The sequence below is a fragment of the Bufo bufo genome, chromosome 3 (assembly GCF_905171765.1).
Source record: "Bufo bufo chromosome 3, aBufBuf1.1, whole genome shotgun sequence".
NCBI lineage: Eukaryota > Metazoa > Chordata > Amphibia > Anura > Bufonidae > Bufo > Bufo bufo.
Window position 1 is genome coordinate 85323705 of NC_053391.1, and position 27256 is coordinate 85350960.

Below are 27256 nucleotides of genomic sequence, written 5' to 3' on the forward strand. Positions count from 1 at the left end.
ATCTTCTTCTGTCCCCTTTACTGTATAGGACCTGTGGTGAGCATTAATTATAGGTAAAGGACCTTTGATGACGTCACTCCGGTCATCACATGGTACGTCACATGATCTTTTACCATGACGTACCATGTGATGACCAGAGTGACATCATCAAAGGTCCTTGACCTATAATTAATGCTCACCACAGGTCCTATTCAGTAAAGGGGACAGAAGGAGATGCCGGCATCACGATCAAGTGGATTAAGGTGAGTTAAATGATTTTTTATTTTTTTTAACCCCTCCAGCGCTGTTTTACTATGCATTCTGTATTCAGAATGCTATTATTTTCCCTTATAACCATGTTATAAGGGAAAATAATAATGATCGGGTCTCCATCGTCTCCTGGCAACCATGCGTGAAAATCGCACCGCATCCGCACTTGTTTGCGGATGCTTGCGATTTTCACGCAACCCCATTCATTTCTATGGGGCTTGCGTTACGTGAAAAACGCACAAAGAGGAGCATGCTGCGATTTTCACGCAACGCACAAGTGATGCGTGAAAATCACTGCTCGTGTGCACAGCCCCATAGAAATGAATGGGTCAGGATTCCGTGCGGATGCAATGCGTTCACCTCCCGCAACGCATCCGCGCGGAAAACTCGCTCGTGTGAAAGGGGCCTAAGGCATCATGCACACGACCGTTGTTTGGGTCCGCATCCGAGCCGCCGTTTTTGCGGCTCGGATGCGGACCCATTCACTTCAATGACACAAAAGAAAACTGATCCATCCCCACTGACTTACAATGGTTTTAGAGACTGATCAGTCTTGGTCATTTTAGACATAATACAACCGGATCCGTTCATAACGGATGCAGCCGGTTGTATTATCATGACGGAAGCGTTTTTGCTGATACATGATGGATCCAGCAGAAACGCAGATGTGAACGTAGCCTAAGTTAGGGAACGAATCAACTTCGATTCACCCACCCCTAATTGTGAGCTCCACCGCTGACGGCGAGTGATGATACTGTCTGTAAAACGCTACACAATATGCCAGTGCTATATAAATGAGTAAAAGAAATAAATACAGAAGTGTTGTAACCACTAAACATTACTAGGAATCTGTAAAAAGAAAAAAAATGACAAGCATGATAAAACACAAGTCCACACACACACACATGCTGGGCGCTCCTGGCCTGGAAGCATGGGGGTCCCACTAGCCCCTACTCCCCCTCCAGCATTAGGTAAGAGTGTTCTGCTGCCAGGGCACTGGGCACAGTCAGTGAGTGGGTCACATAACACAGTGAGCAGCAGCAGCACATAGCACACAGCTGCAGGCTGCACCTCCTCCCTGTATGTGTAGGGGCAGGGCCAAGGAGCAGGCTGCAGAGGAGGACAGCCCTAGGAGTGTTATTAGTTTCTTTCCTCCCTGCCAGGTCACATCATACACTCTATTCACTTGTTCCTGGTAGAGAGGCATGGAGTGACTCATGCCTCCTTCACTTGTGTGAGCTTCTCATGCTGCCTGGGAACTTTTTGCAAACTTTGTAAGCCTCCAGGAGTGACAGCACAGTCCCTATGTCACTGCTCCCAGTCAGCACATTGGAAAGTCCTTGTTGATCTCCAGGACATGAGCACTCGCAGGAGATCAGGCACCTGGCAGGATGAAGTAGCTAGGAGCTTCTCCAGACTCTTTTCCAGGTCATCATCCCAGGAGAAGGAGGAGGAAAGTGGTAAAGATCCAGCTGAGGAACAGGACAGAGGTGGCAGGAGCTTGCCCAGGCTTTTCTTCAGAAGTCCATCCCAGGAGAAGAAGGATGGAAGTGACAGGACAGAGCATGGAGAGGAGCAGGAGAGACCTCACAGCCCATCCAGGCTCTTCTTCAGGAAGATAAGCCTGGAGAGCAAGGGGGGCAATGACAATGCCTCCCCTGCCAAAGGGAATAAAGAGGAGCAAGACAGGTCCAAGGTCTTCTCTAGACTCTTCACCAGGACATCTTCTCAGGACAAGGAGGAGGAGAATGACACCTCCACAGTGGCAAGGGAGGACCAGAGCAGGTACTACTTCATTATTATAGTTGTTTAATATAATAATATTATTATCAACGCCCCTATTGTTATTATAAATATTCTGATTGTTGCTGTAATTATTATTTTACATTATTTTCACTAGCATTAGTAATTTTGTCTTACCTGTTGGTGCAGTTTTATGATTCTTATTTTCAGTCAAGTATGATCTAATTAACCAACTAATGTTTAAGTAATTTTATTTTTATTATAGAAATTATATTGTGATTATAATAAATGGGTTGAGGGGCACCATGACCTCCTGCCCCAGGTGAGGAGTATAGTGGTGTCAAGCAGCTACTGAAAGGGGACTTCTTTTCATCTTTGCTATGGGACCCCTTGTTCTCTATGTACAAGTCGCAATAGCGTATTATGTTAGTTACAAACACTTTTTACAGGATTTTTTGGGGGAATTACTCAAGTAGCAAATCACTATCATTGTGTCAGTACTTGTAGAACTATCCCCTAAGATAGACTGGTGAATGATGTCTAGGGCACAGTTTTATCAGATGAAGTTATGTTGTGTTATTCAAGTTTCCATTGTAAAGCGTACGTACAGTACAGACGTCCATACATTGTGCAGGCAGAAAGTCCGCCGAATTTTACTTAGCAGCAAATCTCATGTTCTTGCTACATAAAAATCAGTGTGATCACACATATTGATGGATGGTGGCGATGTTAAAATCCGCAGGTCAATTTATGCTAGGGTGGCCAAATGTCCGGTTTTAGGCCAGGCAGTCCGGTTTTTAGACTTCTGTTCCTTCATTCGGCGCAAGGCCAGGATGGCCGGCCAGAAGTCCTCCTTTTTTGTGGTTATCGGCGAGTACAGGGCACTTTGAGTATCACTCACATGATCACTAACATCGCAGAGTGCACTGATGTCATGTCACACGTTGGCAGCGCTTTCATCGCGCCAGTCAATCCCGGTTTGTGCAGGCGCAGCTGCTCTGGAAGTGGAGGAACAGACTCTGAGGAGCGCAGCTGCGCTGAGGTACTCACTGGTCTGTGCTGTGGGCCGCCAGGGATTGCTGCTGATTTTGAAAGGGGTTAATAATAACTACTGTGTGGGTCCTGGGAACAGCTGAAAGGGGGGAATAAATAAGTGTGAAGAGGGGACTGAAAGGGGTTAATAAATACTGTGAATGTGGGACTGCTGAGGGGTTGATAACTACTGTGAAGGGGGGACTGGCTGGCTCCAGTACACCCTCGGGCCCTCCAGTACACCCTCGGCCCCTCCAGTACACCCCCTGGCCCCTCCAGTACACCCCCTGGCCCCTCCACAAGTTCTTCCCTCTCATCCCCCTCTTTTTTCCCCCCGTTCGGCGATGTGGGCGTGGCTTCACAGAGGTGGGCATGGTTTATCGGTTTGAGGTGTGGCCTGTGAGGTTACCCTAATTTAAGCTATGGGTTTTCACCTTGGATTTCACCCTTTGCACTGTATAGATGCTTAAAGGGGTTCTCAGTACTACAGATATTGATGGCCTATCCTCAGGATAGGTTGTCAGTATCAGATCAGTAGCCAGAAACTACACAGTGTACGGAGTCTTCTGCTTTTTTTCCGTAGTTTCTGGCCCTGTGGCTCCCTGAAAGAGCTGATTGGTGCAAGTATCGGTTGTTGTCACCCACCGATCTGGCATTGATAATCTATCCTGAGGATAGGTCATCAGTATCTGTAGCCTGGACAACCCCTTTAATGCATAGATCATCTTCTGCTGGATTTCACACTTTGCAATGTATAGGGTTTAGGCAAGTTGTTCAATCTTCTTAAAGAGACCAGTCCTGTATGGAGACTTACTGGAAGTACTCCAGGGTATGGAGACTTATTGGCCTAGCTCCATAGGAAAACAACATGCCAAGAGGTATCTCCCAAGGAAGAGAACCATCTCACCGGTGCCACCGATTGGAAGTGTCTCCCTATGAGTTAGAATCCGAATTTCCAACAAGCCTTGGGATTTGACAAGGGAATATAGCCAGGCCAGATATCCCTCCATACACAGCTGTTTCAGGGTGCTTGCCCTTCATCAGTACGGAGTAGGACTCTGGCTGGCCGAGTACAATGCCTTGGATACAGCTAGATAGGGTGCTGAATGTCCTTAAAGAGACCAGTCCTGTACAGAAACTTATTGGAAGTAAGACTTACTGGCTATAGTTCCTTGTCAAATCCCACAGCTTGTTGGAAAATAGGATTTTGACTTATAGGGATCCACTTCCAAGAGGTGATGCTAGTGAGATGGTTTTCTTCCTGTACAGGGTGAAATCTGCAGCAAAATCAGCATCAAAATCCACATGTAACTCATAAAAGTGGCTGAAATATACAACTATATTTTTCATAGGGCTGGCAGATGAGGCTGATGATTGTTGGGAAGGAAGCGTTCTCCACAGTATTGGGAGGAGCGATCGCTCATGCCATCACTTGTCCCCATACAGAATCAGTTTGCCAGCAGTAGAACATGATTAGACGACATGATCTGCTGCCGGCAAACGATGATGTGATTACCCGATGATGTGATTACCCAATGAACAAGCTCGTTCATTGGGTAATAGATGGCACCTTTACACAGGCAGATCATCGCTAACGAGCGTTCCTACTACTACATCTGTAGTACATTTTAGTTCCTGGGGGGCTGATACTCTGGACAGTCTCTGCCTTGGGGGTAGTAGTGCTTGTTGACCTTGTCCCGGCCAAATAAACAAGAGCAAGACCTTTAACATCAGTTAGGGCAATAAAGGGGCTCTTTTATGGCTCTTTCACTGCAGTGGCAGATTTTACTGACATTTGTTGAAAATCTTAATAGAATGAAGGATCAATTATATTTTCCTAGTTTTTCTTTTGCACCAACCTCTTGATTGTTGTAGCTGGAATCTACTGGGCCTAGAGGTAAAATCCACTCCAAAGCTCATTGTGAGGACCACAGGGACCTCGATTTACTATTGACTCTACATCTTGATTTCATCAGCAATTTTGGCATATTTTCACCATGCTTAATGAGGGGACGTGGCCTACTATGGAAAGGGAATGGCTTAAATGCTGCTTTTTGTGCCAAAATGCACCAACATTTCTGTCCAAAAAAATGTCAAACAACTAAAATTTGTCTCAAACTTTTAGAAAAGCAGACCACAGATGTGCCAGATTTATCATAAAACCTGAGCCACTGTGAAAATTGGCGCATTTGAAGACTCCCTGTCTAGACAACTCCCCTGGACCATCAGTGACTTTACGCCTGTATACTTTATACGATGGATGTATAATTTGTATAGTAAGACAGGTGTCTGCACGCCGGTCTCTTCCTTCTGGAGGTGTCCGGTTAGGCTTATAGGACGACATCAATTTCTTCCATCTGGAGGAGAGCTAGATTGAATACTTTTTTTCCCCATGGAATATTGCCTGTGGTGAAGGTTCTCTTAGACGTGCCCAGTAACGAGCGCCAATTGACGATGAGATGAATTTAGGTGCTGCACGAAACATGCGCTCACCTGTCAGAAAAGCTTTTTGCATGTCTGTGATTGGCGGCACCTTTACACGGGCCAGTTGTTGGAAACGGGCAATTCTGTCAATGCTTGTTCACATAATAATGACCCAATCCTCGTATATAGGGGCCGTAAGTCTCCATACACCAGCTAGGTCTCTTCAGTGAAAGCCAGTACCCCGCCAGAATAATGCAATCGTGAAACACCATCACGCCTCTGCACTACCCATCCATAATATAGCACCCATAGCCCGCTGTGGGCCCATAGTGTGACTCCATGTGCCTCCGTATATGCGCTCTGTTGTATACCGTATTACAGAAGCATTGCTTCTAGGGGAGAATACTAACCGCTAGGAGCTCATTGTGCCGCTATACCGGATCCGTGTACATAGCACCTCCATCAGGTATCATACAGAGCCTGGCATATCGCTCTACAAATCACAGCTCATATAAACCAAACAGCTAAAATACCTTGTCCGGGCCGGTTGTAACAGTACACAGAGGCAGCCCGCTTCAATACTGATGTAAAATGAGCTTTTAATTGCAACACATAGCTGAGAGCCTAGAGCGTGGTGACTAATCCAGGAGGTCTTGAGTCACTGGTAAGTGGCCAGCAGAAAGGAGAAGTGGGATGTCATTGCATCTCTGCTAATAATTAAATAGCATTTCCCACTAGCAAAAAACAATCAACCGTAAATGAACGCCATCGAGTCATTCGTAGTTCCATCTCCGTCTGGGAAATCTAGTGTCAGAGGTTGTCACCCAGCTTTCCCAGGCTAGAGAATTGTAAATCTGCCTCACTGTGGGGGAATAGAAAGCTGGGTGACTCTGGTGGGAGGTGTAGTGATATTCATATTGGTCAAGCAGATTTCTAGCTTCCTTCTTGTTTTCCAACTTGCTCAATTTTTTGCTAAATAAGTTTTAACGCAAAGGATACACCCTATGGTTTTTGGTTTGCCTTGGCACTGGCACAAAGAAACTGACTGACAAGTCAGCTTCACTTCTATTACAAAGCTAGCTGCCTGCAGCCACCACTAGGGGGAGCTTGGCACAAAGGAATTTATACAGTGAAATTTTACTGGAATAGAAGCTGAAATATTCTCATTGCACTGAGCTCCCCCTAGTGGTGGTGGCCTGGAAATGTTTCTTGTCAAGTGAAAAAAGAAGGAGTTCATTGTCAGGCCCACCCTCCCTCTGGGTCATGTAGCAGCCAGCTGCGTGGTCTGCTTCCATTGAAGGTACACCACTGTCCTCCTTCATGTTGGAAGTTGACAAGCAGGGACTGGAACACTGTGAATAGAGGGAGCCGTAACTAAGCAGGTAGGTATGCACAGGTCCAGAAAGGAGGGATGGGAACCCAAAATGCATTCAAAAGACTATGACTTTAAGTATATGTATAGGCATACAGTGGGATTGTCGCCTATACAGTCACCCCCTTCATCTCTGCATGGTCCTCAGCATGCAGGTGGTCCTCATGGTGAGGGGCACAAAACCTAGGGGCAGCTGAGATAAATAAGAGTCACCTCTGCAGTTCACCTCAACTCAGTTCCAGCAGTACTCGGGCAGGTAGGACGGCCATTTTATCGAAGTCCACAACACTCCTTCTGCTGTCACAAGGGAGCTTCATTGATAACTGTCCAGATGGAGGCCAAAAAGACATTCTTTTGATTTCCTCACGACTAATTGGCTTTTCACACATCTGTGTCCTTAATGCTTTCTGTGACAAGATGTCAGTGGTTTATCCATGAGGAATTCATGTTTGGTCCTTGTGTCCATTTTTTACCCTCCGTGTGTCATCTGTCTCCCACGGACACTGGTAGGCTGAGAATTAATTTCCAGAACATCTCCTATAGATGGTCCATGAAAACCATGGGCTAAACTCGGTTAGGATCCATGTTGAGGCTGTGGTTTTCACAGACCCATAGACTATCATGTGTGTGAGGGATCATGGACAAAAATAGGGCATGCACGGACCTGCGGGTCTGTGAATAACGCCTCTTGCACATGACCGTATGCCCTCCGAGATATACGGTCCGTGAGCGGGCCATATGTCCCAGAGCGGCATTGATCGTGCGCACGGGAGCGCACAGCATCATAGATTACAATGACGCTGTGCACGTCGGGCCGCCCGCCGGTCTATTGTCCCACACTCATAAGATCATATTCGGATTCTCTGACACAGTAGGCTCCTCAGTTTTGACTGACCTGTACTAGAGATACATGTTACATTGCGGTAGTAGTGATCCTTTTCCCTAGACTATTACCCTCCAAATCTGCGCGTCGTTTCCCACACATTTTTTGATTATAAAATCAATTGCCAATGAGCAGCGGAGATTTACGCCAGTGCTTTACATCTGCACTTGGCACGTAAACACGCGGCAGGTGAAATACCTTGCCTGAAGGACGCAGAGCTGCGGGCATCTAACTGACTGTCATCGTGAATTACTCTGCATGACCAGGCGCGGCCCACTCACATTGTAGATGAGGAGGACGTAAACCACATGTGAGATAATATACAGCAGCTTCATTTACCTTCAAGTTCATTCTTATTAGTCAGAAATCTGCCATACACTCGGGACATGCCTTTTAATTAAGTGCCGCCATATGATCTTGGCATCACTGAGACAGATTGATGGTCTATATTTCTTTTTGGCGTTGATTTGCGGTTCATATTCCTCTTCTTTATGGGAGCAGACAGACATCTGTTGTGATTCCAGCAGAGGAATAAGGGTGTTCTTCATTGGCGGCATTAATGAGATATTAAAGGGGTTTTCCTACATTTTTATACTGATGACCTATCCTCTGGATAGGTCATCAGTATCTGATCGGTGGGGGTCTGACAGCCAGGACCTCCGCGATCAGTTGTTTGAGAAGGCACCGGCTCTCCTGTGAGGGCCGTGGCCTTCTCTCTGCTTTTCTTAGGTCGAGTGACGTCACGTTCATGTGTCTTGTGGCCTAAGAGCATCTCAGTCCCATTTAAGTGAATGGGGCTGAGCGCGAAACCAAGCACGACCGCTATACAATGTACGGTACTATGCTTGGTAAGCTGCGAGAAGACCACGGTGCTCACAGGAGCGCCACTGCCTTCTCAAAACAGCTGATCGGTGGGGGTCCTGGGTGTCAGACCCCCACCGATCAGATACTGATGATCTATCCAGAGGATAGATAATCAGTGGTAAAATCCTTGCTTCTGGCTGAGGGAGGATGCCTAAGGCCCCCTGCACACGATCAGGATTGCGTGCGGATTTTGCGCGCGGATTTGCATGTCCATTGTATTCTATGAGAATTTGAAATTCTCAATGCACACGATGCGGATTTTTTCCGCGCGGATTTTGACCTGCGGTGCGGATTTTAAAATCCGCGACATGTCAATTAATTTTTTTTTTCCTGACCGGATTTTCTTCATTCACTTAGTGAAATCCGCATGCAGAAAATCCGCACCGAATCCGCACCAAATCCGCACGCAAATCCGTATGCAAATCCGCACCAATTAATGCGGATTGACCGCACAGATTTGCCTGCGAACACCTGCGGATTTCAGTGCGGATTCTCCGCACATGAATCCTGAACGTGTGCATGTACCCTTAGAGGGGCTTTTCGATATTAGGTTAATAAAGCTTAAAGGGAGTCACCTCCAAACTCAGTCACAAAGTACTGTAAGTAAGGTAGGTGCCCTGAACCATAATCAGACCTTTCTTGTGGAAATCTAGTCCTCTAATCCGGTGAAATGCTTCTATTTTGTTTTACGCAAATAAGGCTTTTGGTGCACCATGGGCAGGGCCTCACCATTTGGTGCACCATCAAATGGGTTAACGTGCGATCTGCAAAAAAATTCCAAAAAATGCTAAAATATGGTTAGTTGCAAAAGGCCTTAGGGGATGTTCACACAGTAGATTTTACAGTGGAATTTTGGAGTAGAAATTTAGTCGAAAACCCACCGGCGGCCGCGTCCTTTCTGCCTTCCATTCATTTCAACGGGAGACAGTGCTGAGGATTGCAGAACGGCGGCTTATAGCCCTGACCGCACTGAGAAGGGACATGTTTGTGCCACAATTCCGCTGTAAAATATGTTATATGAACGGCCCCTCATGGTGTATTTTTTTTACCAGCAAAAAAAAAATCAGACCAAATTTACGTGTGTAGGAGCCCATAAAGGGGTTGTCCAGGATTTTCATACTGATGATTAATCCTCAAGATAGGCCATTGATATCTAATCGGCAGGCGTCTGTCCGACACCCCCATCATCTCTTCTGCAGTAGCTTCCGTGTAAAACCTCCATCCAATGTGCAGTGGGCAGGGCTGGTCACTGCAGCGCTGCTCCCATTAAAGTGACTGGACGGAGTTGTGTACTTCTGGCATTTAGATATTGAGGTTCTATCCTGAGGAAAGGCCATAAATATAAAAATCCCTTTTAGGGCCCATGCACACTAATGGGTTTATTTTGCGTCCCATATGCGGATCCATTCACTTTAATGGGTCCACGTAATTATTTTTTTATTTAGTCAGTGTGCATTTATTTCCTTATGTCCGCCTGGCTGTTCCGCAATTAAATTGAACATTTCCTATAAGACAGTTCTATTATGGGCCTGATGATCCGTTGTACAAAATGCATATGGCCGGGATCCGTGTTTTGTGGATCCGCAAATTTGCATGAGCATGAGCCCTTAAAGGGGTTGTCTCATCGCAGACAATGGGGGCATATTGCTAGGATATGCCTACCACTGGGACCCGCACCTATATCAAGAACGGAGCCCCACAAAGTGGTGGCTGCAGGACTCTGGTCCGGCCACCACCAAGCGCTTTCCCCATAGAAGTGAATGGGAGCGCACCGCGCATGGCCAGCCACCGCTCCTATTGACTAATATGGGCTAGACGGTAATAGCGGCCCCATAGAAAATGAGTGGAGGGCGGCTGCGCATGCGCCTTCCACCACTTTCGGAGATCTGTTCTCGATATAGGTGCGGGTCCCACACCTATCAGACAATGGGGGCATATCCTAGCGATATTCCTCTATTGTCTGTGATGAGACAACCCCTTTAAGGAGTGTGACTATCCCTAATATTCTGCGAAAACCCCATTCACGTGGGGAAAATGGATTTTCAGTGGCAGAAATTTCGTCCTCGTGTGAGCACTCCGGGGGATTACTTATGTAAGGGCTCATGTACAGTACAGACCAAAAGTTTGGACACACCTTCTCATTCAAAGAGTTTTCTTTATTTTCATGACTATGAAAATTGTAGATTCACACTGAAGGCATCAAAACTATGAATTAACACATGTGGAATTATATACATAACAAACAAGTGTGAAACAACTGAAAATATGTCATATTCTAGGTTCTTCAAAGTAGCCACCTTTTGCTTTGATTACTGCTTTGTACACTCTTGGCATTCTCTTAATGAGCTTCAAGAGGTAGTCCCCTGAAATGGTTTTCACTTCACAGGTGTGCCCTGTCAGGTTTAATAAGTGGGATTTCTTGCCTTATAAATGGGGTTGGGACCATCAGTTGCGTTGAGGAGAAGTCAGGTGGATACACAGCTGATAGTCCTACTGAATAGACTGTTAGAATTTGTATTATGGCAAGAAAAAAGCAGCTAAGTAAAGAAAAACGAGTGGCCATCATTACTTTAAGAAATGAAGGTCAGTCAGTCAGCCGAAAAATTGGGAAAACTTTGAAAGTAAGGGCTATATGACCATGAAGGAGAGTGATGGGGTGCTGCGCCAGATGACCTGGCCTCCACAGCCACCGGACCTGAACCCAATCGAGATGGTTTGGGGTGAGCTGGACCGCAGAGTGAAGGCAAAAGGGCCAACAAGTGGTAAGCATCTCTGGGAACTCCTTCAAGACTGTTGGAAGACCATTTCAGTGGACTACCTCTTGAAGCTCATCAAGAGAATGCCAAGAGTGTGCAAAGCAGTAATCAAAGCAAATGGTGGCTACTTTGAAGAACCTGGAATATGACATATTTTCAGTTGTTTCACACTTGTTTGTTATGTATATAATTCCACATGTGTTAATTCATAGTTTTGATGCCTTCATAGTCATGAAAATAAAGAAAAATCTTTGAATGAGAAGGTGTGTCCAAACTTTTAGTCTGTACTGTACATGACATATTACATACCAGTCTACGAGATAAAACCTCCATGTGCCTCTGTATAAAATCAGAGGAGCATGTAGGCACAGTATAGGTCCATTGCAGTCTATTGGCACCATAATGCATCCACACGTATGAGCCCTATAGGAATGATCTGTAACCGACACTACTGTATATTGAGTAGCTGCTACTTAAGCAATTCTCTTTTGTTTTTTAACCTACGCCGTATTACCTTGTAGAGGCTGTTTTCTCTTTGAGGTCATGATGCCAGGGAAAGACGAGCACATAGAGCCCTGATGTTCCTGGCACGGCGTCTCGTGCCTGAGGAGCTGTAATCCTGTGCTCCTGGTGCAGGGGGAACTAGATGAGGGTTTGTTTTGGCTAATAATAGAAGATGAGGGTTGTAAAGCTCCAGCTGCGCTGCTTACAGATAGGGACCTGACGCTCAAACAGCAATAATTAACACAACCTAATTATACAGCGGCGGGGATGATATAACACGCGGCACCGCAGCTGCAGAAAAGCCAGCATTTAGCTAATTAGAGGAGAAGATTTCTGTCGGGGGAATGCCATTAATTGAAAGACGAATCCAAGGGTTCCCGTACGCACTGCGGCCGAGCCAGCACACCTGCCGTGGTTTACTGGCAAATACAGGTGAAGCGTGGCAATTAGTGGTAACCGGTCCGAGTCTTCCATCCGGAGGCGATGTGTGTTGTAAACAGACAGCATCCAGACCGAATCCTGACCCATTCATTTCATTGGCTCTGGCTGTGGCAGCGTGCTCATGTAAGAGAGGAGGGAGAAAGTCTCCGGTGCAGGGATCAGGTCCCCCAGCTTCCCCGATTCTCAACCCCCCCGCCCTCAAGGAAGATGGCGGTGGCCGCCCCTGCAGTATGTAATAAGATAATAAGTAATTTTGCCCCAATCGTGTCCTGCAGCACTATTGCCCCCCAATGTATTTAACCCCCCCCCGTAGGCTCCAGCGCTCATTGTGCCCCCCTAATTTCAGGATGCCCCCCCCACCCACCTGTTTCAGGATGGCCGAGCGGTTAGCAGAGTGTCAGCATACACAGGGCCGCTGATAGAAATCATGGGGCCCGTACAGCATACATGACGGGGCCCCCTTTAGCTCCACCCCCTGATCCCTTCTTCAGCCACACCCCTGGCCCCGCCCTTGGCCCCTCCCCAGACGCCGCCTTGAAACAACATGCAGATTTGTCTACAAGTGATATTTATGGCGCTGGGGGGTCGTCTGAGAATGGTGCTGTTATGGAGGGGATCTGTGAATGGCACTGTTATGGAGGGGATCTGTGAATGGCACTTTTATGGAGGGGATCTGTGGATGGCACTGTTATGGAGGGGATCTGTGGATGGCACTGTTATGGAGGGGATCTGTGGATGGCACTGTTATGGAGGGGATCTGTGGATGGCACTGTTATGGAGGGGATCTGTGGATGGCACTGTTATGGAGAGGATCTGTGGATGGCACTGTTATGGAGGGGATCTGTGGATGGCACTGTTATGGGGGGATCTGTGGATGGCACTGTTATGGGGGGATCTGTGGATGGCACTGTTATAGAGGGGGATCTGTGGATGACACATACCGTATATAGCATCTTATGCTATGTGTCATCCACAGATACCCCTCCATAACAGTGCCATTCACAGATACCCTCCATAACAGTGCCATCCACAGATCCCCCCCATAACAGTCATCCACAGATCCCCCCATAACAGTGTCATCCACAGATCCCCCCCATAACAGTGTCATCCACAGATCCCCCTCCATAATGGTGCCATCCACAGATCCCCCCCATAAGTGTCATCCACAGACCCCCCGGCCCCCCCCATAAGTGTCATCCACATGACAGACCCCCCCCCCCCCCATAACAGTGCCATCCACGGATCCCCCGCCCTCCCTATAACAGTGCCGTCATGACGTCATCCATATAGATCCCCCCCCGCCACTCACAGTAGTATACATTAATAAATCGGTGCAGCCGTGCAGGCTGCAGACAGTAACTTTAATTTTAGCACAGGCACAGCGCTCATCTCTTTACTAAAATACTACCTTACATTCAGCTCCTGCCTCCTCCCTCCACCCTCCAGCCTCCAGTAACAAGTGCGGGCGGCAGCGCTCACTCACTGACGTCACGCGCCTGCGCCGCCTAGTGGGAGGAGCAGGCGTGTGACGTCAGTGAGTGAGCACCGCCCCCATACTGCCTGCTGTTACTGGAGCCAGCCCACTGACAGCAAAAAAATTAAAATGGCTCGGGAGTCGGCAGCCCGGGCCCCCCTGCCAGCCGGGCCCGGTACAACTGGGCCAGCTGTACTGGCCTATCAGCGGCCCTGAGCATACAGCTTGAAATGGCCAACATTGGTGCTGGCACCGATGGCATCCGTTTAACCCCTTCCATGCCGTGGTCCATAGGGACCACTGTATGGAAAGGGTTAACAGGGAGGGAGCTCTCTCCCATCGGGCCGCTGCGCTGCTTCACAGGCTTGCGGCTTGCCATGGTGTAGCTAAGCCTGATCAGGCTGAGTGTAAAGTCACAATACACTGCAGTACACTGTATAGTGTGCTGCAGTGTATTATATAGGCATCAGACCCACTGGATCTTCAAGAACCAAGTGGATCTGGGTCAAAAAATAAATAAAAAAAGTGAAAAAAAGGTTAAATAAAAAGAAAATCTTCTTTATAGCCGCACATTTATAATTGATTAAAATATACTACACATGTTTGATATCACCGCGTTCGTAACGACCTGATCTATGAAAGGGTCATGTTACTTTCCCTGAATGGTGAACGACAAAATAAAAAAAAATAAAAAAACTTTGATGGAATTGAAATTTTGCCCACCTCACTTCTCAAAAAAAGGTATTAAAACTGATCAAAAAGTCGTATGTACCCCAAAATGGTACCAATCAAACCGTCACCTCATTCTGCAAAAAATGAGCCCCTACATGAGACAAAAAATATGTCTTTCAGGAAATGTAGACACAAAAGCATGTTTTTTTTTTCTAAAATGCTTTTATTGAGATAAAGTGAAATTAATAAAAAAAAGTATACATATTAGGTATAGCCGCGTCCATAACAACTAGCTCTTTAAAAATATCACATCACCTAACCCCTCTGGTGAACACCATAAAAAAAAATTTTTTAAACTGTGCCAAAAAAGTCATATGTGCCCCAAAATCATACCAATCAAACCGTCATCTCATCCCGCAAAAAATAACACTCTACCTAAGACAATCGCCCAAAGAATAAAAAAAAATATGGCTTTCAGAAAATGGAGACACAAAAATGCTTTATTATGTAAAAGTCAAACAAACAAACAAAGAAAGTAGACAAATTTGATATCGTCGCATCCGTAACAACCTGCTCTATAAAAATAGCACATCATCTAACCTGTCAGATGAAGATTGGAAAAAAATAAAAATAAAAACTGTGCTAGAACAGCCATTTTTTTGTAACCATTTTATCAGTAAAATTTTACCACCTAAGTAAAGTACAATATGTGACGAGATAACAATGTCAGAATTACTTTGATGTGCAAAACCTTTACAAAGTTATTCTCTGCTAAAGTGACACATGTCAGATTTCCAAAAATCTGGCTTGGTCATTGAGGCCCAAACAGGCTTGGTCACTAAGGGGTTAAAGTGACTTGTCTGAGGAGTCCCAGCATGTATGTGCCGTATGACTGACTGAGAGCCAAATTTGATCATTAGTGTATGTGGTCACATTATGCGGTATGTAGTGACCTGGTGGCGTAATTGCCTTGTTGTCATTGCTTCTGAATGAAGTCCTCCCGTTCTTGTTTGTACAGGATTGGTGCATTTTTAGATTGACCCTTAATAAGGCGCCAGCTGATTGTTTTGTAAATGTCAGGTAGAGACGCTGTGTATGAGCCGGGTTTGTTCCAGCCCCAAGCAAACTATAAAACTAAGCATATTTTAAGTGTATATTGGTGTGAACCAGATGAGACAAGATCCTGTCCTCCATACAGAGTAGAGTGAGTGGTGCAGGGTCATGTTCCATACTTCCAATTATTTTATTATATTGGGAAAATTAAAGCTGAAGTCATAGATCATTAATGTGGAAAAACACCAGCATGCCCAGAACACAAAGCTTGTGGAGTATGGTGGGCCCTGTAGTTCCATCACCAGTGCTGTACTCCAGAGCTGAGGATGCATGTCATTCACAGTAGAAACTTTGTGCAACGTTTACCCATATCATCAGAAATGACTTCTGTGACTTTATTCTCTTGTGTTAAAGGGGTTCTGTCATCAGATACGTTGCGATGAAACTGTCTCACCTGAGACATGAGCACTTGACAGTTGAACATCATGGTTTTGGTCCCATCTTCCTAGGTGCCTGCATTCTTGAGAAAATTGATGTTTTATAATATGCAAATAATCTCATAGGAGCAACAAGGGCAGTGTTATTGCTCCTCGAGGCTCTAGTCACTGCCCTTCATGCGTTGCCCCCCACCTCTGACTGACTGAACAAGTTCCCTCAAGACTTTAGGGCCAGTCGTGAGTGCGTTTCACTGCCTGGCCCTGAAGTCTTGAGGGAACTTGTTCAGCACACGCACTGTACAGGGATGGAGGTGCTCCATAGGCTCTGGGCACATACCCTACCTCTCGGTGCTTCCAATTTTATATGGGGACAAAAGCTTTTTATGACATGCAGAACTGCAAGAACCATTGCTACTAAGGAGTGAATGTAGTGCCCATGGCGGTACCATACAGTGCAGCGCCTATGGGTCTGTGCAGGTGATTTTCCCTTGCGTGTGAATGTTTGTGTTGTTTATATTTAGGGGTGTAGCAAGGACACCAGATTTTCATAACCCACTTTCAGAGCGGGTCCGTCTGATGTCTGCTCAGACGGATTCGCTCCTATAATGCAGACATTGCTACTGTCCCAGAATCTTGGAAAGAAAGAAAAGACCTACCTTAAGAACAAGCTTGTCTCTTGGATATATTGCCCTGAAGTTAAAAAAATAAGGCTTCTGGTTTGGTATCTGTATTTAATTTTGGGGTCCGGTTCGGAGTGCTCGAGGTGCTCAGTGGCTGAGGAGGCCATTAAATGTTCTTAGTAGAACTAGTAGAACATGTAGTAATAAACCAGATATTTTTTTCCATTCCAGCACTTTGGTATTTTTAGGGACTGACTTCATAAAAGATACACAAACCTCCAGTAGTTTATTCTAGTTGAAATACTGCTTGGAATTCTTAGATCCTTTTTGTCTCCCGCGCTCTATGATCCTGTGGACCCCCCTTGTCTGTACATTGCTGATTAAGTGATAAGTCCAACATACAGAAATGTTCCAGAGCTTATATCATCCTGTCCCTGTACTCTGCATTGTCTGGGGCAGTAAGAGATCAATCAGCTGCTGCTTCTAATCCTATTCCTGGATGTAAACTGAAATGGTCCCATTAATTTATAGCAGCTGTTGTAAAACTACAACTCCCATTAGGCCCTGCTGTAGGCGGTCCGGGCATGCTGAGAGTTGTAGTTTTGCAACAGCTGGAGGGCCGCAGGTTGGGCATCCCTGATTTATAGCAAACAGACCTCTTGACAATAGAGAAGAATTAAATCCAGAGGTGCGAATTTATTAAAGTCTTTACCACGGTTTTCTGATGTGTAAAAATAAAATGAAAAAATTCAAATGTTTACATAAACGTTTTCACTTTTATGCCACCCTTACCACTCTTCTATAAAGTGCCTGGGACGTGCAGGGTGCATGGCCTTCCACAGTCCAGCTTTCCTGTAATCTATCCCAGATCTATGCCATAGGTGACACAGGTCGTCTTTTCTGGCAAGAAGATGCGCCTCTTGCTAAGTCTGTCACCTTTTAGCTGGCGTATGTAGCTCCAGTCTGAATTAATTCCCCCCATTGTTTATTAGAATAAGTAAATTGGAGGAAAAGCAGCGATGTAGGAAAGTGTAAATGGACAGCAGGAGGTCAGACCGTGATGAGAAGCTTCCATTGTTCTTCTCTAGCTCGTATCCTCTTGCCCTCTGAGTGTGTTTTTTACTTTTACATTGGAATTAGTGCCTTCCAATATGCATAATGAGGCCTAATTAGCCATATGTCTGTAAGCCCGCACCTCACTTCCTTTCCTCCCTTTCCTTCCCTTGCTCTTCTTCCATTCCTTGTGTGTGCATACCGCCCAAATACACGTTTATAAGGCAATGTGAAATTCCACTGTGTAATACATGCCACCATCCAACACCTTCCCTGTAGTCAGATTTTCCTTTGCATGTGGATATAAAATGGCTTGGTCCTGTGTCATCCCCTAAAAACATGAACGGGGCAGGTGCAGGTCATCTCCAGTGTAGTCTTTATTGCCACAATGCATCTAAAATAGAAGAACTTGAAGCAACTTTACTTAATCAGATAACCTCATTTACTTATAAGCACTTTACTTATAGCATTGCACCAGAGGCATAAGGCCCCTTTAACACGGGCGAGAATTCCGCGCGGGTGCAATGCTTGAGGTGAACGAATTGCACCCGCACTGAATCCTGACCCATTCACTTCAATAGGGCTGTGCAGATGAGCGGTGATTTTCACGCATCACTTGTGCGTTGCATGAAAATCGCAGCATATTCTATATTCTATTTTCACGCAATGCAGGCCCCATAGAAATGAATGGGTCTGTGTGAAAATCGCAAGCATCCGCAAACAAGTGCGGATGCGGTGCAATTTTCACGCATGGTTGCTAGGAGATGATAGGGATGAAAGCACGCCATTAAAGTGTATTCATTTTATTATTTCCCCTTATAACATGGTTATAAGGGAAAATAATAGCATTCTTAATACAGAATGCTTACTAAAATGTGGATTGAGGGGTTAAAAAATAAAAAAAATTAACTCCCCTTATCCAGTTGATCATTCAGCCGGCATCGTCTTCTTGCTTCTTCTTTCAGGAGCTGCAAAAGGACCTTTGGTGACGTAATCGCGTTCACCACCTGGTGAGCGCGGTGACGTCAGCGCAGGTCCTGCTGAATGAAGATAGAAATCTTCTATTTTCATTCAGCAGGACCTGCGCTGACGTCACCGGTGAGCACGATTACATGATCAAAGGTCCTTTTACAGGTCCTGAAAGAAGAAGCAAGAAGACGATGTCGGCTGCGCGATCAATTGGATGAGGTGAGTAAATTATTATTTTTTTTTAACCCCTCAAGCAACATTTTAGTAAGCATTCTGTATTAAGAATGCTATTATTTTCCCTTATAACCATGTTATAAGGGAAAATAATAAAATGAATAGAATACCTAACCCAAACCTGAACTTTAGTGAAGAAGTCCGGGTTCGGGTCTGGGTACCACATTCAGTTTTTTATCACGCGCGTGCAAAACGCATTGCACTCGTGTGGAAAAAACTGAACATCGGAACGCAATCGCAGTCAAAACTGACTGCAATTGCGTGCCTACTGCGGTGGTTTTCCCGCAATGCACACGCGATGCATCCGGAGCAAATCCGGGACGCCTGTGTGAAAGAGGCCTAAGGGGAAGCTCCTATGCCCCAAGGCAAAATATGTAACGGGTTCCCCCACCTGCCATGTGCCCCCTCAGGCACCCAGACTCAAGGGTGGCCGCTGCCTCATCCTTCCACCTCCACCATAGGCAATGCCCTCAGTTGAACCCTTCCAGAGGTTTTTAGGCGCTGGTTAGACGGTTTTTGGGGCAGGTCTTCATAAGCAGTTGTGGATGGAAACCAGAGTAAAAGGGAGCCATCTTTGTTGTGTTTTTCTGTATGTCCTGATTAGCAGGATCCTGAGCTGAGCCCTCGGCACAGGCTGCGGGGTGGTCCCCTGGAGGTTACGTCTGGGAGGACTGATTTGTACAATGTGGATTTTGGGAACATAGTGGGTGTATTGTGTGGTGGATTCTGTATGTTTTATTGTTCTCTCATTATCAGTTCTTTTATTCATCTTCCAACACATCTGCAAGTGCGAGAGGCCAGAACGGAAGGGATTGCTGTGCTTCATTCATCTATTGTGTAGCATTATCTATTCTGATCCTTGGCGTCCTGATGTCACCAGTGTAATGGGGGAGATCATACAAATGTTACAGACATTGCTAGGCCGCTTTCTAGCACCAGTTAGATTAGGGGCAAAGTTTAAATATAACCAATAGCTAGTCCATGGGTTCTGTCCAAGATAGCAGGATCTACTGATGAAAATCTAATGTCTTTGACCAGCTTTAGTATCAATTAGTATTTAGAAACTTGTAGTTATAGTAAACCTACAATGTCCAGGATGCCATGTTAGATGTATCCTGGGAGTTGTAGTTTCTGTAAGGTCACAGGTTGTAGACCGGTGAACTAATCTATGAAAGCTTCCATGAAAGCGTTGGTCCTCATGGAAAGATTCCTCAGATTTATTATTACATTTCCCTAGAACGTCAGATAGTACAGTATGTTCTATTCCTCCAGCGTAGAGGGGCGGTGTATCTACAAGAAAGGAATGGGTTTTAATGAGCAAGTGTAATGCCCTCCTCATCTTGGCATTATTCACATCTTCTCTGAGGGATGCTTTACTGCTTGGCTGTTATGATTTAAGATGTGGTAGTTGAGAATAATTTAGAAGAAGAGTGATGAAGTGATATATGTATGGACAGGATTTCATTCTAAATCACGACTTATGTTTCTGTAAATGTCATTTAGTTATTAGTTATTACCAGTCGTTCTCTTACTTTCTTCTTCCCGTGAACTTCTTCTCTCAATAAATAGCATCTGTGGATGGATAAATATCTCTCCATGATCTTATACTGATCACTTAGATAGGTCATCAAGACCAGATTGGACTAGGGACCCCTGACGATCTGATATTGACCTATCCTGAGGATACGTGTCCCTGAGAACCTCTTAGATCTCCTCCTCTTTTCTTGCACATCCGTTATTTAGGCTGATACAATGATCGGGCAGATTATCGGGAACGAACTTCCTGCGAATGCTCGTTTCCGACAACTTGCCCATCTAAATGCGCCGATGCACCCGATGAACAAGAACAACGCTCGATCGGGTGAACCTATCATTCTTTCAGACACTTAAATAATAGTTTTCTGGGCAGCAGATTGTGCGGTCTAAACAGCGATCTGCTGCTCCGAAACAATGCAGCTCTAGGAGAGCGAGTGATCGCAATAGCGATCCCTAGTTCTCATTCTGTGGAGGGGATCGCTGCATGAAAATGCAGCGGTCTTCTCCACTGAACGAGCAGCCGACTGTCGGGAAGGAACGCTTCCTTCTCGACAATGTGCTGCTCATTGCAAGGTGTAAATGCACCTTTAGTTTCTACATAGGCAACTTTATCTTAGCAAAATTATTCAACTGTTATTCAACTGTTGGACTGATAGAGGAACCCAGCATGATATCATGCCCCATCCTTTGTTCTCAAGGAAGATAAACTACCACCAGGTGTGTCTTGAGCAACTTCCTCACCTCTGCACGCTTGGCTGGAGTGCAAGATCACCCGAACAAGTCTTACATCAAAACTTTCCAATAACTGCCTGTTATACACTCACCTAAAGAATTATTAGGAACACCTGTTTTATTTCTCATTAATGCAATTATCTAGTCAACCAATCACATGGCAGTTGCTTCAATGCATTTAGGGGTGTGGTCCTGGTCAAGACAATCTCCTGAACTCCAAACTGAAAGTCAGAATGGGAAAGAAAGGTAATTTAAGCAATTTTGACCGTGGCATGGTTGTTGGTGCCAGACGGGCCGGTCTGAGTATTTCACAATCTGCTCAGTTACTGGGATTTTCACGCACAACCATTTCTAGGGTTTACAAAGAATGGTGTGAAAAGGGAAAAACATCCAGTATGCGGCAGTCCTGTGGGCAAAAATGCCTTGTGGATGTTAGAGGTCAGAGGAGAATGGGCCGACTGATTCAAGCTGATAGAAGAGCAACGTTGACTGAAATAACCACTCGTTACAACCGAGGTATGCAGCAAAGCATTTGTGAAGCCACAACACGCACAACCTTGAGGCGGATGGGCTACAACAGCAGAAGACCCCACCGGGTACCACTCATCTCCACTACAAATAGGAAAAATAGGCTACAATTTGCACGAGCTCACCAAAATTGGACTGTTGAAGACTGGAAAAATGTTGCCTGGTCTGATGAGTCTCGATTTCTGTTGAGACATTCAAAGGGTAGAGTCCGAGATTGGCGTAAACAGAATGAGAACATGTATCCATCCTCTGATGGCTACTTCCAGCAGGATAATGCACCATGTCACAAAGCTCGAATCATTTCAAATTGGTTTCTTGAACATGACAATGAGTTCACTGTACTAAAATGGCCCCCAGAGTCACCAGATCTCAACCCAATAGAGCATCTTTGGGATGTGGTGGAACGGGAGCTTCGTGCCCTGGATGTGCATCCCTCAAATCTCCATCAACTGCAAGATGCTATCTTATCAATATGGTCCAACATTTCTAAAGAATGCTATCAGCACCTTGTTGAATCAATGCCACGTGGAATTAAGGCAGTTCTGAAGGCAAAAGAGGGTCCAACACCGTATTAGTATGGTGTTCCTAATAATTCTTTAGGTGAGTGTATATAGTACATGGTACAAGGTGGCCGGGCTGGCATCATCAGTAGTTTAACTTGGGCAGATGCCAATGTCCCATGGTGAGCTGGGTAAACATGTTTTCTGCTGGTCAAGCAGAAGGTGGGGTAGAGCCAGGTCCTGAACTCTGATAATGGAGGAATCCTTTCCCTGACTAACAAGATACCTGGATCATCTTCAAATAAATGAGTATAGACATAGATGGAAAATCACTTGTGAACATCTAATCACAGGCAGCAACAGCTCACACACCTCTACCTGCTATGGAAACTGCATACAGCAGCCCAAATCTCAGCTCCATAGACTGATGCCATTAAGATGGAGTACAGTGAAATTGGACATTCAGAAACCCCTATCTGTTTCATATTACGATGCAAATAATATGGGGTGTAGAGATATTAGACATACAGAAGCCCAAATCTCAGCTTCCTAGGCTGATGCAGCGAAGATGGGGTGCAGACATACTGACTACATTTTAGCGTTGAGTTCCACAGGCCATCTGCATGTTATTGTAGCATTGAGTGCTGGGACGTGGAGTGAGATGTGATGTGCAGGAAAGGTTCTCTGCAGAATGGATATGTGTAGTGAGAGCTCTGGCGGAGCCGGGAGGTTTGGGACTGAAGTCAAACGTGATTTGTTCTGGTTTGGAGAATGGCGTGGAATGCATTGTACGGTCAGAATCATGGATCTGCCCCCTCCTGTTCTCAGGAATGTTTGTTGTGATGTTTGTGACTAACAGGAAACCATTTGTGTGCCTCGCAGCTGCCCGGTCTGTGAGCTAAGAGCTCAGTAATGCCTGAAGGAGAGGTGTTGGCTTTCCATTGCTGCCTGCGATTTATTCTTCACCTCATCAGACTTTGAATTGACATTGTCAGATTTGTTTCTGGTTCCAGTTATGTATAGAAATTTGCACTGATGATATTTCTTATCGGCTCCTTATGTCTAAACTAAACCATAGACGCCTCTAGGTCTTACATATTGTACATGTTGGCAGATCCTGGTCTGACTGGTGGCCAGATCTAGTGTGGGAACTCTGACCTACTAGCCAGAATTTACTATATCTGTGGCCTCTGTTTGTTATTCCCTACTGTCATAGCCAAAGAACAGCTACATTTGGGAAAGTTGTGGCCAAAATGTGCATTGTACAAAATGAAAAGCGTTGTCTGCTACTGACAGTTCCCCAGTGATAGGCTGATGATGAGGTGTCCTGCTGCTAAGACCCTCAGCAATCAGCTGTGAACTGTGGGTTCATCTGCAGCGCCACCACAGGAGAAAATAAGCATTACATCCAGCATTACAATCAGCAGCCTCTGCTATTCTGGCCAGTCAGTGCCTTGTTCATGACAAATAATTTTGTGCAGGGTCGGCCAAAATGGCACTTTCATACCTTCTGCGATGACTGAAAGGTCCATCTATCTGTATCTATCTATCTATCTATCTATCTAATATCTGTCTAATATCTATCTATCTCATATCTATCTATCTATCTATCTCATATCTATCTATCTATTTATCTATCTCATATCTATCTAAAATAGCAAAAAGGCAGGACTCCAAAATCACTAAAAATGAAAAAAACAAACAAACTTGTATTCACCCATGTGGATACGCAATGTTTCGGCTTAACCCTAGAGCCTTTCTCAAGCAGTTGTACATGTGAGCAGATCATATATATATATATATATACAGTACAGACCAAAAGTTTGGACACACCTTCTCATTCAAAGAGTTTTCTTTATTTTCATGACTATGAAGGCATAAAAACTATGAATTAACACATGTGGAATTATATACATAACAAACAAGTGTGAAACAACTGAAAATATGTCATATTCTAGGTTCTTCAAAGTAGCCACCTTTTGCTTTGATTACTGCTTTGCACACTCTTGGCATTCTCTTGATGAGCTTCAAGAGGTAGGTGTGTCCAAACTTTTGGTCTGTACTGTATATGATAATCATGTGTATAATTGTATGAATACATCATGATGTACTATGGCACTATGCACTTTTGGCACTTTATTTCTGTATTTTATGTCTATTTATGTATATTGATTCATGTTTCATTGCACATGCACTTTGTATATATATATATATATATATATATATATATGTATCTGATCTACTCACATGTATAACTGCTTGAGAAAGGCTCTAGGGTTGACCCAAAACGTTGCGTATCCACATGGGTGAATACAAGTTTTTATTTAAATGTTTACTGATTTTGGAATGCTGCCTTTTAGCTTTTTTGTATACTGGGCAATAGTCTAGTCCCCTGAGGCGTGCACCATTTTTTTGTTTAAGCTTTGATTTAGTGCTGCCAGATTTTTTCTATCTATCTATCTATCTATCTATCTATCTATCTATCTATCTATCTATCTATCATCTATCAATCTCATATCTATCTATCTATCTATCTATCTATCTATCATCTATCTATCTCATATCTATCTATCTGTCTCATATCTATCTATCTATCTATCTATCTATCTCCTATCTCTCTCATATCTATCTTTTTAGCTTCTATCTATCTATTCTCAGACTCTGGTAAGCTTGGTGTTATTCCTCATAAACTCTCCATTGGTTGACAATAGTTATTATCTGTCTGATAACGGAAATGTCTGAATATGCCTTAAAACAATCCACACATGAGGATAACTCAAGGCCTTTTATTTTAATAGTTCATATGTACAGAAATAAAAATACGGCCTTAATAACATAGTTAAACTCTGCTTAAATGCTCAATAAAACATAGATTAATCCAATATGTTCATAAAACATAAGGTTGGCCACATAGCAGGCCTGCGGTTTAGTAATAATGTATAAATAGTTAATGATACATATACATTATAGAACGGTTTCCCAGAACCGCGTCTTCTGAAGGCCCAGAGAGACTCACTCATGTGCCACACACTGGGACATGTGTCTACAATACCTTGTCATATATCATGTGATGTGTACGAGCTCTAAGTGCCGTGGCAGATCCTTGAAGGATAAGACTGTATGAACGCCATTCCAGTGTATTAAATATGGATGACACAGGGCGCTACCTACCTGCTCAGAAAATAAGGTTGTGATCCAATATCGCCGTTACTCTCTAGTGGAAATTAAAAGCAGCTTAAAGTTGGCATTTATAATTCATCACAGTTTATTACAGACATGATGTCCAGGACATCGGCTATGATGACTCTCTTAAAAGCAAAGATTTTTCCTCTGTTATCGTTACCCTGGAAATGCTGAAAACCTGCACATAGTTACTCAACCAGTCGAGTACATACAATGCTGTCTACCACCATGTTTATGGACGATGGCGGTAAATATTGGAGCATGGACTATCGAAAACCAGGCTGAAGACAATTAGGAAGAACAAAATAAATGGTAATGTACGTTGTGATCTGCAGATGTTTGTTTGAGGCTGTTTGAGGAAATGTAGAAATATCAAGCAATACATGCACGTGATTACTAATGACTGTGTACTCCAAACACAGCATTGTACATTAAAGGGATTGTCGATAAAGACAAGTACAGTTCTCATGCCCGGGTACATGGACATCATGGACTAGGGACCCTCCATAAGCCAGAATGAAGAGCTACTCTCACTGGTACCAATCTGTTGGCCTTCAGTCATCCTTGTATTATATGGACAACCATTTATGTGGATTTCCACTGCAGATGCCGCTAGAGAGGACATTTCTGGCTAATGCCGTGATCTGCTCCGCTTCATAAACATTGGGGGCAGCACAGCAGTGGTCATTACAGAGGTGTTTTAGTCATGGTCATCAGAAAATCCGTGCACAACCTTGATGGAAGCCTCTGGACATAACATTGGGCATGGACCTGCCTATCTTTCTTTCTTTTTTGGTGTATATGTCTTTAACTATTCCTATTTGTGGGCTTATATCTCATGCCATATAGAATGGTATAGGGCTGCAGTAAACAAATATTTTAGTAACCGAGTATTCTATCGTTTATCTTTTAGGATTAATAGAGTAATCTAATAAGAAAAACCTTCTTGAAATAACGTATTGCTTTATAAAAACAATATTTTTATTTATTACATCTAATTTTCATCAGAACACAGATCATCAGATCAAACTACACCCCTACCCCAAATCAGACTATCACAGATCTTAGCCACAGATAAGCCCCCCCAGTCAGTCAGCCTAGCCCTTAAATCAGTCCCCCCATGCCGCAAGCCCGCAATCAGACCCCCATGCCACCATGATTACACCCTCCCTTGCTGCAGTACAATCAGAGCCAGACCCCCATGCCATCCATTGCCATGACCCCCACTCCCCCAGTGCCATCAGATCAACAGCCCCTCCATGCCATGTCCCACAGTGCCCCCATGATGGCACTACCATCAGCCCCTCCATGCCATCCAGATTGCCATGATGTCCCCCTTCCCATGTGCCTCCATGCCATCCACCATGTCCCCCACTCCCCCATATTAGCCCCTCCATGCCAAATCACAGGTGCCCCCATTATCCCTTCTCCAAACCAATAACTTTATACATGCCAAATCAGAGGTGCCCCCATTAACACTTCCCCCACCAATAACTTTATACATGCCAAATTACAGGTGCCCCCATTAACCCTTCCCCCGCCAATAACTTTTTACATGCCAAATCACAGGTGCCCCAATTAACCCCTCTCCAAACCAATAACTTTATACGTGCCAAATCACAGGTACCCCCATTAACCCCCCCCCCCCGCCAATAATTTTATACATGCCAAATCACAGGTGCCCCCATTAACCCCTCTCCATCCCCCACCTCCCTCTCATATCTCTTTATACATGCCAAATCACAGCCTGATGCCCCAATTAACCTGTCCGTCCCCCCCTGCCGCCAATAACATGCCATTGCCAATTCATAGGTGCCCCCGTTTCCCCCCTGGCCCGCCACTTCTGCTGATGGTGCTGCTAACTTTATACTTACCTTCAATGGCAGTGCGGCGTGCGCTGGCACATGGAGTCCACAGGAGATGCATCTTCATCCCAGCATGCACTGCGTGCTGACGATGTGTGTACGCAAGGCCCTGCAGCGCGGTGCCGAGTTGGG

General features: G+C 44.9%; 1 protein-coding gene across 1 annotated transcript in view; it reads left to right on the forward strand.

The window, feature by feature from the left end:
• Positions 1-1366: 1366 nt before the first annotated feature.
• The window catches only part of CRYBG3 (crystallin beta-gamma domain containing 3), a 198667-nt gene continuing 172777 nt past the window's right edge, over positions 1367-27256 (forward strand). Inside the window, exon 1 of the mRNA XM_040423276.1 lies at positions 1367-2034. Within this exon, the coding sequence (XP_040279210.1) occupies positions 1607-2034 (428 nt within the window). The 5' untranslated portion in view covers positions 1367-1606. The remainder of the gene's footprint in view (positions 2035-27256) is intronic.